The following is a 12603-nucleotide window of genomic DNA, read 5'->3' on the forward strand; positions in this document are numbered from 1 at the left end:
GCAATCATTAAAGATACCCCATGTTTGTATGGCCTAGTACAAAATCAATTTTGAAACACTTTTAGAGTGGAGCTGAATGCAATATTAGCTGATAGTTTCATGTTTTGGAATGTTTACCTGTAGGTCTTCAAATCATTATTACAGAAACAGATGGTGTTTAAACAAAACAAAAAGAACCAATCAAATGCCTGACGCTTGTGAACTTTTTTTTTAGATTTATTAAACAAGACAGCTCAACCCAGTTTAGTGGCCAGCTCCTTGGCCTTTGCCTTCTCGAGTTTAGCAATGCGAGCAGTTGACTTGGGACCCAGGACATTTCCTCCCCAGTGACGACGGATCTGCAGAGAGCATTGAAATACGAAAATTAGCAGATAGTCATGTAATGCAATGAAAAGCACAGTGGTGATTCTGATCACAATGCTGGTTCTGTGTTGCACCAGATCTAGTGATCAATTCAAGCAATAAACTGACCTCCTCGTATCTGTCATTGTAGTTGGTCTTGATGGCCTCCACCAGTTTAGCAAGAGCGGCTTTGTCTTCGCTGAAGATGGGGAAAAATTACAAAAAAAAAATAAAAAATTACCTACAAAGGCTTTTGTGCAAAAACATCCAAATGCATGATTAGCTACAAACCATTTCGCTCAGGGTTAAAAAGCTCATTTAAACCACATGGTTGTTCAGGTGAAGAAATTCAGACATCATAGCCATATGATATGCAGCACAGTAAAGTGAATTGAGTGTTTGTATGTTACTCACGGATTGGTCTGTGTGAAGGCGATGGAGGTGCAGGTCTTTCTGTGCACCAGTCTGCCCAGTCTGGCCTTGCCCTTGACGATGCAGTATGGGACGCCCATTTTACGGCACAGAGCAGGCAAGAACACCACCAGCTTTAAACAGGAGGAAATAAACAAATTAACATTCCCCGATTTCAGCCCTCTAATAAAAGTTTCAAACAAGAAGCCAAAACAACTGAAAACTACTAAGATGCAGTGATGCAGGAGTGGTTGTTGCTCAGGGTTAAAAAGCTCGTATTTTGATCTTCAGTTTGAATTCAGGTGAAGAAATTCAAGACATCATTGCAGACAACCACAACTTTAAAACAGGACTTGATTTTGTAGAAATTGAGATCCTCACCTCAATGGGATCCACATCGTGAGCAATAATGACAAGCTGTGCTTTCTTGCTCTCCACAAGTGTGGTCACTGTGTTCACACCTAAGAGAAAAAAAAAAAAACATGTATATCAAATACACTTAACTTTCAACTTTATTTTGTGTAAAGACATTTAAAAAGAGGCACCTGCGCGCAGTACTGGTGGTCTCTTAGTGGGTGTATCTCCCTTTCCAGCAGCCTTCTGCTCAGCACGAGCCAGCAGTCTCTGTTTCTTCTCATGCTTGGTCTCGGGCCTGTACTTGTGGGCCAGCTTGAACAGCTGGGTAGCTGAAGTAAAAAAAAATAAAAGCTATCAGCATTTTCGCAGATATAAATCAGCATATATGCAGAAAGGACCTCCAAGAAAACAAGCAACCACAGAGCTCACAATAAATTAAGAGTTGCATTTTAAATGGAAATCTCATACAAGTGCATCAGTGATCTTGGTGGAAACTGTCTGCATTCACTACTCAGATAGCAAATATTCTTCACATCATCTGCACATTAATAAGAGCGTTAAAAATAAATAGAACAAAAGCCATTTAGGAGGTCACTCAATACTGACAATTTAAACTGTTTTAACCAGTTAACCAGCAAATAGTTCCTACACAGAAGTGGTTCTGTTATGAAAAAAAATAAATAAATCTAACTAGTTAAAAAAAAAAAAAAAAAAAAAAAAGCTATAATCTGAAGATGGTAAGAAATCCAACAATGGATTTCTCTACTATTCCCATCTATGCATAAAGTGCTATTATATTTAGGCATTACTGTCAGTTAAAGCATTTCCTTCCGTTGGTCATCATGACCATTTGTGCAAATACAAAAAAATGTTTCATGCATCAGTCTAATATGGCTTAACATTATTTTCCCTCCCAACAAGTCAGAATTTGTTAATTTACTAGGCAAATCAACTGTTCATTTGAACTATATGCTACAGAAGACTGAATGTCTTATTGAAGGTTTATACCAAAAAAAACCTCATCAAGAATATTTCTTATGTAATTATATAAGCACCAAAATGCCAATTCATTAATTTTAACACAATTTTTATTTACTATTTGTTAAGAATTCTCATTTAAAACAACAGTAGTCAATTTTCCACATTAATGAAACTACAGAGTTTTAGAAGTAATTGTAATTACATAGAAGTCAATGGGTGCCAGCTACTAGTATCACAACATATCTTGGTTTACAAGAAAAACACAGGTTTTAAACAAATGAACATTGGATAAAATTTTACATTTATTTTGGGTAAAATCACCTCTAAGTTGTTTGAAAATCACTTCATCACCAGTAGATTTTAGTCACATTTTGTCATATTAATTATATCAGTAAAAATAGCCAACTCAAGTACACAATCAGAGACTCACCAGTCTGGCGGTCCAGGGCCTGGGTGAACTGGTTGATCGCAGGTGGGACCTTCAGTCGCTTGTACAGGATTGCTCGCTGGCGCTGCAGCCGGACATAACGTGGCCATTTCACGAATCGGGTCAGATCCCGCTTCGGCTGGATGTCCTGACCTGGACATTAAAATGAAAGACTTATTATCAAACTGCATTAGGATCGACAAACAGGTTTCCAAACTCAACATGTGCATCAGCGATCTTGGTGGGAAATTGTCTGCATTGCTGTTAAGATAGCAAATATTCGTAACATCATCTGCACTCAGTTACACACTTCAGATGACTGCAAGGACTCACCAATGCCAAAGTTCTTGGGTCTCTTCTCAAACAGGGGGTTCACAACTTTCTTGACCTCATGTTTCTTGGCCACTGAAGGGGCTGGTGCCACCTTCTTCCCCTTCCCCTTTTTTCCCTTGGGCTGTGGAGAGATGCAAGGTATTACTTACAATCAGTTCATTGTCTACAGTGAGCAGAAAGTTCAACAAATTACAAAATTGACAACAGTCTACACGCCAGACAAAGAGGGGCAAGACATCACCGCGAAGCTAAACTTCATTCCTTGAGTTCCGTAGTTAAAGTTGTGGCACAGGAGAGACGATTATACCGAAACAAGTGGATCGGTTTGTCGAGTCAAACGTGAGCGTTGAAAAAACGAGGCTTACCTCAAACTTCACTTAACTCAATTAGCAGGTTATTCTACATCAATATACAAACGCCGAATCGCTCACGTGTTTATAAAGCAGATGAAGGCCGATCTGATTAATTTTGGCCTAAAAAACCCATCCAGCTAACAAGTTAGCGTTCCAGCTAATGCATGTTTTACTTACTCGTAGTAACAAGGGATTTATTAAAACATAGACATCAAATTGATGTTTAAATGAAGTATACAAACATGTTCCTTTTCAGTCTAGCCGCGCCACATTTCAAGGCGTTAGTGCTGTGAATAAGCGGACACTACTGCCTGGACAAGAGTTGTCAAAATTCTTCACCTAATTACTTGAAAACATCACAATTCTCCCTCAGGGTGCAGGTGTTGGGTCTTTATTTCTCATAGTTGATATCCTATTAACGCCACAACACGCTATAAGACTGGATGCTTAAGGATTTTTAACAGACAAGGCTTCCCAGTCAAAACCATCAAACACTCACCATGTTGGTTCAGACGGAAAGGAAGAAGAAAGGGATTGTGGGAAATATAACTACCGCGACATTTGGGTAGTGACATCATCTGTACGCGACAGAACAAAAACGAGAGGCTCGCGTTTACTTGAAGAAAGATTATAAACTAATGTCTGCAGCTGTGAGTAACCTTTTTAGCATTTAACCTTTTTAACCTTGTTTGAGCACCAGTAACTAATCAGTTCTAAACTGATTAATTACGCTGGCTTGATTCGCTGTATACAAATTTCACTCGCTGTTTAGTTTCAGCGTCCGAGATAAACTAAGTTATGTCAAATGTTAATGGCAAACTAAATTCACACAGAAGAAAATATATTCTGTTTCGTTTTTAATTTGATCAGAAAGATGTTTCTCAAAATATACATTTTCGTTTCAAAATTACAGCAGATTTACTCATTATAATGCATGCAAATAAGGATGGGATGTAAAAGCTGAAGATCGTGAATGAACTGAAAACAGACAACTTTGAAGAACACAAACGGTATGTTTGTGAAGATACTTTGCCATTGAACAAATTGTGATCAATGATTTATAATTGGTATCTTGCATTTAATTTTTTTACGTGTAGTCCTTTTACAATATAATCAAATTAGCTCATGTAAAATATGTTGTCTAAAAATTTATTATACAATATGAATTCCCTTATTTGCATGGTAAAATGTGATGAAATGTAAACCGTTTTAAAATAAAAATATTGATTTACTGTTTATATGATTTGCTGTATTGGTACATTGCTGTATGCCAGTGAATATGAACAAATGTCCCTTTTTTGGTTGGCAAAATAATATAATCGAAATCCAAATAGCCCAAGGTTATTTTTTTTTAATGATTCAATAAATTATATGATAATCATAATATAATTTCATTCATTAATTCTCCTTTGGCTTAGTGCCTTTTTTATCAGGGGTCACCACAGTGGAATGAACCGCCAACTTATTCAGCATATGTTTTACAGAGTGGATGCCCTTCCAGCTGCAACCCAGTCCTGGGAAACACCTACACACACTATTTTACACACATACACAACGGCTAATTTAGTTTATTCAATTCACCTATAGTGCATGTCTTTGGACTGTGGGGGAAACCGGAGAACCTGGAGGAAACCCACATGAACAAGGGGAGAACAGGCAAACTCCACACAGAAATGCCAACTGACCCAGCCATGACTCAGACCAGCGAACTTCTTGCTGTGAAGCAACAGTGCTAACCACTGAGCCACCTGGTCCGCAGGGTCTTAAAAAAAAAAGTCTTAAAATGTTATAAATCTCAAAAACTAAATGTTAGGCCTTAAAAAGTCTTACATCTACTGAAATGTTGAGTTGTAGGTCTTAAATCTTTTTTAATTGGTCTAAATTGTCCTTTGTTCATGTATAGCTACCTAATCTGGCCGTTAACACCCATACAGTCACCAACTATCCATCTCAATAAAAACTTCTAAAACAACATCTAAAACTTTTAGCTTTTCATTTACTTTATTCATTTAATTTACTTTAGCATTTAATTACTTTCTTTACAGTAACATTTGCTTAATTTCTCAATTTGTTTACTGCGGCGGATACTGACCTGACCTATATTTTTTTTATTATTAAATTATTATTGTAGACTGAAGTAATTGACAGATTTTTTGTTTGGTTAGGGTTATAGGATTTGTAAATAGATATATTTGAAAATCAATGCAAAAATATTCAAACTAAATAATTTTTGTTGTATTAATAAATGTATTAAATCTTAATCATTTTTGATGGGGCAACTGAAAATCTTTATTATTATATTCGGGGAAAAAAATCCTTAGCATTTAATCCTGTAAAAGTCTAAAATTTTATTCATAATGGTCTTAAAAGTCCTAAATTTAACTTGGTGAAACCTGCAGATACCCTATCTTCAGTTCAGTTAGGTAAATGAAACAATTCCTGTTAATTGTATGTATAAATAAACACCTAGTGTGACATGTAGCTGCAGTTCTAACAGTAAAGTCTTGTTTGTGATTCTTTAGCATTGAGTAAAGTGTGACAGAAAAGAGCTGAGATGTCCACACAGAGAGTCCTCCCTCAAAGCAAGGAGACTCTTTTGCAGAACTACAACAAGAGACTCAAAGATGACATCAGGTCAATTCTAGACAATTTTACGGAAATAATTAAAACTGCTAAGGTATGTTGGTTCACATATGAAATATGAACACATTCACACTGATATCATCTATCTGTTACATTAATTCAATATTGTCATGTCATTGATCAGGTGGAAGATGAGACTCAGGTTTCCAGGGCGACGCAAGCTGAACAGGACCACTTTGAAATGCATGTCCGAGCTGCCAACATTGTAAGATCCACTGTAATGTGATGAAAGACAATGCACACTAGGGGTCAGCCTACATGTGTTTTTCAAGGCCAGTGCTGATACAGTTCTAATGCACCAATAACAGATATTTTGAACTATGCCTGGTGTTAAAATTAAATTGAATTAAGGACAACTATGACTCTGGCATCTGCTCTTAAACATTACTCACTTTCCTTCTGCTTAATCCCTGGTTATCAGGGGTTGCCACAGTAGAATGAACTACCAATTACTCTGGCACATCTTTTACACAGCGGATACCCTTTCTTCAGTTCATCCAATTCACTTATATTGCATGTGTTTGTACTGCGGGGAAACTGGAGTGCCGGGAGACCTTATCAGGGATTTTCATTATAATAAAGTATATTTATAATACAATGGGAATTTAATTTTTAAATTTAACCTTTATCACATGAAATCACTATGAAATTTATTGCAATATTTTTTTGTTACTTTTTTGAACAATTTTTATTTAAATACTCTTATGACATTATGAAGTTATACCGAAGTAAAAATGTATTATTAATTGTTATTTTATATTGGATAAGAGGTTCATAAATGTTTCTCATTTTTGATAAGATCTTTGATCTTTGATTCAAATACACATTATAAGTGACTTAAACTCACATGCTTTCAGTTGAAGCAGCATTTACTAGTGATTTACAAACAAAATTGTAATAAAATTAGCAAATAGATTTGAAAATGACCAATAACCATAAAAAAGCTTAATATTGGTGCCGATAATTGATTAACTCTTAATAGACACCTTAAAGTTGGCTGACAGATGATAAAAATGCTTAATATCAGTGCCGATAATCGATTAACTCTTAATGGACGCCTCACAGTTGGCTGACATGCCATAACAATGCTTAATATCGGTTCCGTTAATTGATCAACTCTTAATGGACACCTTACAGCTGGCTGACATATCATAAAAATGCTTAATATTGGTGCCGATAATTGATCAACTCTTAATGGACACCTCTCAGTTGGCTGACATACCATAAAAATGCTTAATATTGGTGCCGATAATTGATCAACTCTTAATGGACACCTCACAGTTTGCTGACATGATATAAAAATGCTTAATATCAGTGCCGATAATTGATAAACTCTTAATGGACACCTCACAGTTGGCTGACATTCCATTAACAAGCTTAATATTGGTGCCGATAATTGATCAACCCTTTATAGACACCTTACAATTGGCTGACATACCATAAAAATGCTTAATATTGCTGCCGATAATTGATTAACACCTTATAGACACTTTACTATTGGCTGACATACCATAAAAATGCACAATATTGGTGCTGATAATTGATCATCTCTTAATGGACACCTTACAATTGGCTGACATACCATAAAAATGCTTAATATTGGTGCCGATAATTGATTAACCCCTTATAGACACCTCACAGTTGGCTGACACACCATAAAAATGCTTAATATCGGTGCGGATAATCAGTCTACCCCTGATGGACAACTCAGAGTTTGATGAAAAACCATGCAAATGATTAATATCGGTGCCGATAATAATCAGCCAATTGCTAATGGACACATCACAGTTAAATGACGAACCATGATTAAAGCATTTAATTTCTGTTTCCATATTTGGTCGGCCCCTAATGGACATCTCACAGTTGTATGACAAACCATAAAAACAATTAACATCGGTGCCGATAATCGGTTGACCCCAATGCACACCTTACACTTGGATGACATTAACAGATTAAATGTGTTTGTGTGTTAGGTACGTGCAGGAGAGTCTCTGATGAAGCTTGTCTCAGACCTGAAGCAGTTCCTTATTCTGAATGATTTCCCGTCTGTCAACGAGGCCATAAGTCTGCGTAACCAGCAGCTGCGCACGCTGCAGGAGGAGTGCGACAAGAAGCTCATCTCTTTGAGGGATGAGATTGCCATCGACCTGTATGAGCTCGAGGAAGAGTATTACTCCTCCAGGTACAAATAGAGCAGTGATCCCAAACGTGTGTTCAGTCACCCCTGCCTTTACTTGCTTACCAGAGCCATAAACCTGATGCATATGTACATCATAAGAACATAACACAGGTTGATTCATGGAGCCATTGTTCTGTTTAAAGGTATTTTTAATTTGCACAACCTGTTACTGGCTTCAATCATTGGCCATTTTACTAAAATATCATGTGCTAACATTGGGCTATTTGTTTGATCACACCATGCGAGTTTGGTTTTCCATACACATTCATTTAATACAATTGTGTGCCTTAATAAGAGTGCAGATTCTTGCAGGTAAGCCTGTAATTAATGACATAGGAAATTTAACGAAACGTGTAGTTAGACTGACAGTTTTGCTTTAGTTTATATTTATAACAAGCAGGATATCATTATATCTTTATCTGCTATGCTCATAAAATAACACCCACACATAACACCGCATGCATACATACATACATACATACATACATAAATATATATTTACATTGTATTAATTTCACACCAAAGACTATCTAGCACTTTCAGTATAACTGGGCTAGTATAACGGCACAAGGAACCCATCTGTTATACAACTATAAGTGCATGTAAAGATTCCATCCCAGGTGCCTTATATGTTTTTGTTATTATATAAATATGTATTTTATATATTAATGTTGCAATCAGAAATCAGGATGTTTATTTTCTGTTTATTAGTGGTGCTGAATAAGTAAATGTTGATCTTAAATACTATACAAACATCTTATATGAAATCAAGCTGTCTTTGAAACAAGGTGACCAGTAATAGTTTTATGTGAAGATATATTTTGATTCGGGTATTATGGGAATTATTTAATAATACACATTTTTATGGAAAATCATAAATGTTAATATTTTTAAAACTAGTTTGGCACAATAAAGTTTTAATACAATGAGAACTTGCAAAATTCAGAGCACTTTAAAATATGTAATAAAGAGTAAAGGCTTCATTTAGACCATGTCGTAATTACCATTAATTTAAGATAACACGTCTCATTGGGAGCTGAGTACAGAAGCTGTAGAGACCCATGTATTCATTGCTTATCTTACTAAAATTGTCTGACTCTTGAAGTCTATGGCAACCTATAGCCATGTGGAAAATTTGGGACACAGATAGAGGGAAGTCTAACCATTAACCACAGCAAAATGTGGAATCTCTGATTCAAACTCGCTCCTTGAGGGCCGGTGTCCTGCAGAGTTAAACTCCAACTTACTTCAACACACCTGTCATTAAGTTTCTAGTATACCTAGTAAGAGCTTGATTAGCTGGTTCAGGTCTGTCTAGTTGGAGCTAAACTGTGTAGGACACCGACCCTCCAGGACAGAGTTTGGGCACCTCTGCTCTAGCATTTCCAACAGCTCAGATTTGCAAAAGAATAAATTCTTGGCTCCTTAATTGTAGATCCTCACTCATCCTAGGATTTGGAATTGTGTGTTTTTATGGCATCATCAATCACTATTAAATTAAATTAATCATAACCAGTTTATAAACTGCAATAATATTTCTTCTCTTCAGAATTTTAGAATTACGACATGGCATGAATGCACCTGTAGGATTCTGTATGTATTGTATAGTCAAATGTTAAACAGCTTATAAATTAGCTTACTGGATGAAAATCGTTTGATTAGATAAAGAAACTGATTTTTTTACATGTACCATATCATTCACAAATGGCATGTTTTTTCTCTCACTCTAAATTTTAATGGAAGTTTTTGTAAATTGGGAAAATATACTATGTTGGCAAATGTTTTGGGACACCACTCAAAATCACTAATTCAAGGATTCTTTATAAAAGAAAGCTCCTAGGCATGCAGACCTCAGCCACGAAATGATAGGCAACATGAATCACAGAGCGGCCAACTTTCTGTGAGTCTGAGACCTCCAAACTTCATGTGGCCTTCAGATTAGCTCAAGAGCAGTGAATAGATAGCTGGATTGGATTTCCATGGCCGAGCTGTTGAATTCAAGCTTTACATTACCAAGTGCAATAAAAAGTGCCGGATGCAGTGGTGTAAAGCACACCGCCACTGAACTCTAAAGTTGTGAAAATGTGCTCTAGAGTGACTTATCATGCTTTCCTGTCTGGCAATCTGATGGACGTGTCTGGGTTTGGCAGTTGCCAGGAGAATGACACTTGCCTAAATGCTTTGTGCCAAGTGTTATGCTTGGTGGAGAGGGAATTATGGTGGCAGGTTGTTTTTCAGGGCTTGGGGTTTGCCCCTTAGTTCAAGTGAAATAAACTCTTAATGCTTCAGCATATCAACACATGGACAATTTCATGCTCTCTACACTAGGTGAAGTTTGTGATTGACCCCCCCTTCTGTTCCAACATGACTGCACACCAGTGCACAAAGCAAGGTCCATTAAGACATGAATGCGCAAGTTTGGTGTGCGAGAAATTGACTGGCCTGCACAGAGTCCTGATGTCAACCTGATTGAACACCTTTGGGATGAATAAGAGTGTAGAGTGTGAGCCAGGACTTTTTGGACAATATCAGTGCCTGGCCTCGCAAATGTTCTTCTAGAAGAATGGTCAGATATTTCTATAAACACACTCTTTAACCTTGTGGAAATCACAATCACCTTATGGCCGTTATAGGTAAAAAGGGTGGGTCAACCCTATGTTAAATCCTGCGGATTAAGATTGGGATGTCATTGAACTTCATATACATATAAAGGCAGATGTTCCAAAATGTTTGACAATATAGTGTATTTTACCTTTCTTACACATATGTCCAGATGTAATATTTATCATTTATAGAGCATTTGTTTTCCTCAGTGGTTTGATATTGCACTGCACTGTTTTGATGTGGTGAAGTATTGAGTTGAAACAGTGTTGGTCACATTAGTACCTGTTCTGAATGTATCACAATATTTGTCAAGTTTTTCCCCCAAACCAACGGGTCATTTCAAATTTCATAAATAAACCAGAGAGAAAAGAGAGCATATTTAGTGTCCGATCTATTATTTGCTCACCTCTGATTTGTAATCTATGTTCTGCCTCTGTCTGCTGAGTGCATAGTCAAAATTCTTTGCTGCTAACAGCCTTTCACTTCTCATCTATTGAGCAATTCTGACATTAGAGCACACACGTCTGTTCAGTGCACAACGCAACAGCAAACAGAAGACAAATGACACCTGAAAGACCAAAACTCTTGAGAACATCATGTGACCACACGTTTCCAATCACTAGTAGCAGTCCTATATAATGCTTTCCACAACTTCTTTTCCCTGCTTGTGCTTCTTTTCTTAGTCCTTCATATATTCTTTACTGTATAGTATATACCATACTATACAGTTTGTGTATGTTTTCTGTCTAATGACTGAATGAATGTTTAGCAGTATCATGTTTAATCCTAATAATATACTGACAGTTTTAGGCAGATGTGGACTGAAGAAATGTTAGTTTGTGTGCATGTGTGTAATGTGTGTGTGTGTATAACGTTTCTAGCTGTGGACAATGGGATGGTGTTGAGTTGCCACTTTGTGAGGCCTTTCATCGGCAGGACAGTTGGGGGTCCCCTGAGATGACCTCTGACCCCTCACATGCCAACCCTGAGGATTCAGACCACTTGGGATCCCAGGAGTCTATGCAACGTCACCGCAACGGCAGTGGCACTAGTGAGCAGTCATGAAATACTGGGGACTTTCTTCACGGACTTGTTAGATTACACAACTTAGCAACTTGCCATTACATTAAGCTTCATCAGAAACCTTCAACTGCAGACTGCAAATCTGAGAACTACTTGATTTGGTGCAATTTTGTCTGGAAATAATTACACTGAATTAATACTGGTAATATTTCTGGGGCCTGTATCATGAAGCTGGAGTAGCTGGCGAGCCAGTTAAGTTTCAATTTAGTTTGCGCCAATCTTGAGATTTAGTTTAGATGAAGGCAGCTCGACTTAAATCACTCTTTGCTGTCATGGTATTCTCTTTAATTATCATTCATTTCACCTGAAACCCAGAAATGGTGCAAGCTAAACTGAAACACAACAGGCTCGCCAGCTGATCTGGCTTCATGGTACAGGACCATGGAAAAAATATTGTAGCTGGGTAACTTGACAATGGGATAAAGAAGTATTTGTCTTTTTGTCCGTTTGTGTAATATTACAATAATTCTGCAAAATTAATGAATATTTTTTTTGGATGCTAAGAGATATTCACTTTAACAAGAAAAAAATCTTTAATTTTAAGGTACATGTGCACTGTTTTCCCAAATGTGACTGCCAAGGAAGAGTTCTCATTTTGTCATTTTTTTTATTCATTTATATATGATTTTTATTGCTGTGTTACTTTGTGATGATCTTTCCATTTTAGTTTGAGACCTCAAAACAAAACCTTTAGAGAAAAGGTAATATGCTGTTAGTGTAACAGAAGTTACAATACTTCGTTTGTCATTTCATTATCAAATTCTGTAGAATAAATAACCGTTTAATAAAAATAAAGTTTCATAAATGCGCAGTGATTGAGCAATTATGTGGAACTGTTCTACAATCATTTCATTACTGTGTAATGGAATAATGTGCTAAACAAATTATGT

The 12603-nt window shown here is 36.7% G+C and overlaps 2 protein-coding genes and 4 non-coding genes across 8 annotated transcripts; 1 reads left to right on the plus strand and 5 right to left on the minus strand.

Moving 5' to 3' along the window:
* Window positions 1-195: 195 nt before the first annotated feature.
* On the minus strand, window positions 196-3770 carry rpl7a (ribosomal protein L7a). Its single transcript, XM_056458038.1, has 8 exons — window positions 3704-3770; window positions 2852-2972; window positions 2522-2671; window positions 1299-1439; window positions 1135-1214; window positions 757-887; window positions 472-541; window positions 196-338 (listed from the first exon to the last, which is right to left on the minus strand). The coding sequence occupies exons 1-8, from the start codon at window positions 3704-3706 to the stop codon at window positions 234-236; spliced, it is 801 nt and encodes a 266-aa protein (XP_056314013.1). The 5' UTR covers window positions 3707-3770; the 3' UTR covers window positions 196-233.
* Window positions 637-707, minus strand: LOC130229926 (small nucleolar RNA SNORD36). The gene has a single exon (XR_008837880.1). It is a non-coding gene; the product is annotated as a small nucleolar RNA SNORD36 (small nucleolar RNA).
* Window positions 1007-1082, minus strand: LOC130229925 (small nucleolar RNA SNORD36). Its single transcript, XR_008837879.1, has one exon. It is a non-coding gene; the product is annotated as a small nucleolar RNA SNORD36 (small nucleolar RNA).
* LOC130229928 (small nucleolar RNA SNORD24) lies at window positions 1582-1653 on the minus strand. The gene has a single exon (XR_008837882.1). It is a non-coding gene; the product is annotated as a small nucleolar RNA SNORD24 (small nucleolar RNA).
* LOC130229927 (small nucleolar RNA SNORD24) lies at window positions 2744-2815 on the minus strand. Its single transcript, XR_008837881.1, has one exon. It is a non-coding gene; the product is annotated as a small nucleolar RNA SNORD24 (small nucleolar RNA).
* On the plus strand, window positions 3762-12514 carry med22 (mediator complex subunit 22). 3 transcript variants are annotated; one of them, XM_056458040.1, is made up of 6 exons: window positions 3774-3854; window positions 4118-4214; window positions 5727-5881; window positions 5972-6052; window positions 7821-8029; window positions 11512-12514. In XM_056458040.1, exons 3-6 carry the CDS (start codon window positions 5759-5761, stop codon window positions 11693-11695), a joined length of 597 nt encoding a protein of 198 aa, XP_056314015.1. In that variant the 5' UTR covers window positions 3774-3854; window positions 4118-4214; window positions 5727-5758; the 3' UTR covers window positions 11696-12514. The 3 variants fall into 3 exon arrangements, with proteins under 3 accessions (XP_056314014.1, XP_056314016.1, XP_056314015.1); XM_056458039.1 differs by lacking the exon at window positions 4118-4214 and having other exon boundaries at window positions 3762-3854; XM_056458041.1 differs by lacking the exons at window positions 4118-4214; window positions 11512-12514 and having other exon boundaries at window positions 3765-3854; window positions 7821-11006.
* Window positions 12515-12603: the final 89 nt, after the last annotated feature.

This window comes from Danio aesculapii, chromosome 5 (genome assembly GCF_903798145.1).
Source record: "Danio aesculapii chromosome 5, fDanAes4.1, whole genome shotgun sequence".
In the NCBI taxonomy this organism is placed as follows: domain Eukaryota; kingdom Metazoa; phylum Chordata; class Actinopteri; order Cypriniformes; family Danionidae; genus Danio; species Danio aesculapii.

Excerpts from the sequence above, each read along its gene's own strand:
- med22 (XM_056458039.1), top strand. The coding sequence starts at position 5,759 with ATGTCCACACAGAGAGTCCTCCCTCAAAGCAAGGAGACTCTTTTGCAG. Across the intron at positions 6,053-7,820 it reads ATGTCCGAGCTGCCAACATT|GTACGTGCAGGAGAGTCTCT; the intron begins GTAAGATCCACT and ends TTTGTGTGTTAG. Across the intron at positions 8,030-11,511 it reads GAAGAGTATTACTCCTCCAG|CTGTGGACAATGGGATGGTG; the intron begins GTACAAATAGAG and ends TAACGTTTCTAG.
- rpl7a (XM_056458038.1), bottom strand. Across the intron at positions 2,672-2,851 it reads ACCCAAGAACTTTGGCATTG|GTCAGGACATCCAGCCGAAG; the intron begins GTGAGTCCTTGC and ends TTTAATGTCCAG. Across the intron at positions 888-1,134 it reads ACGATGTGGATCCCATTGAG|CTGGTGGTGTTCTTGCCTGC; the intron begins GTGAGGATCTCA and ends TCCTGTTTAAAG.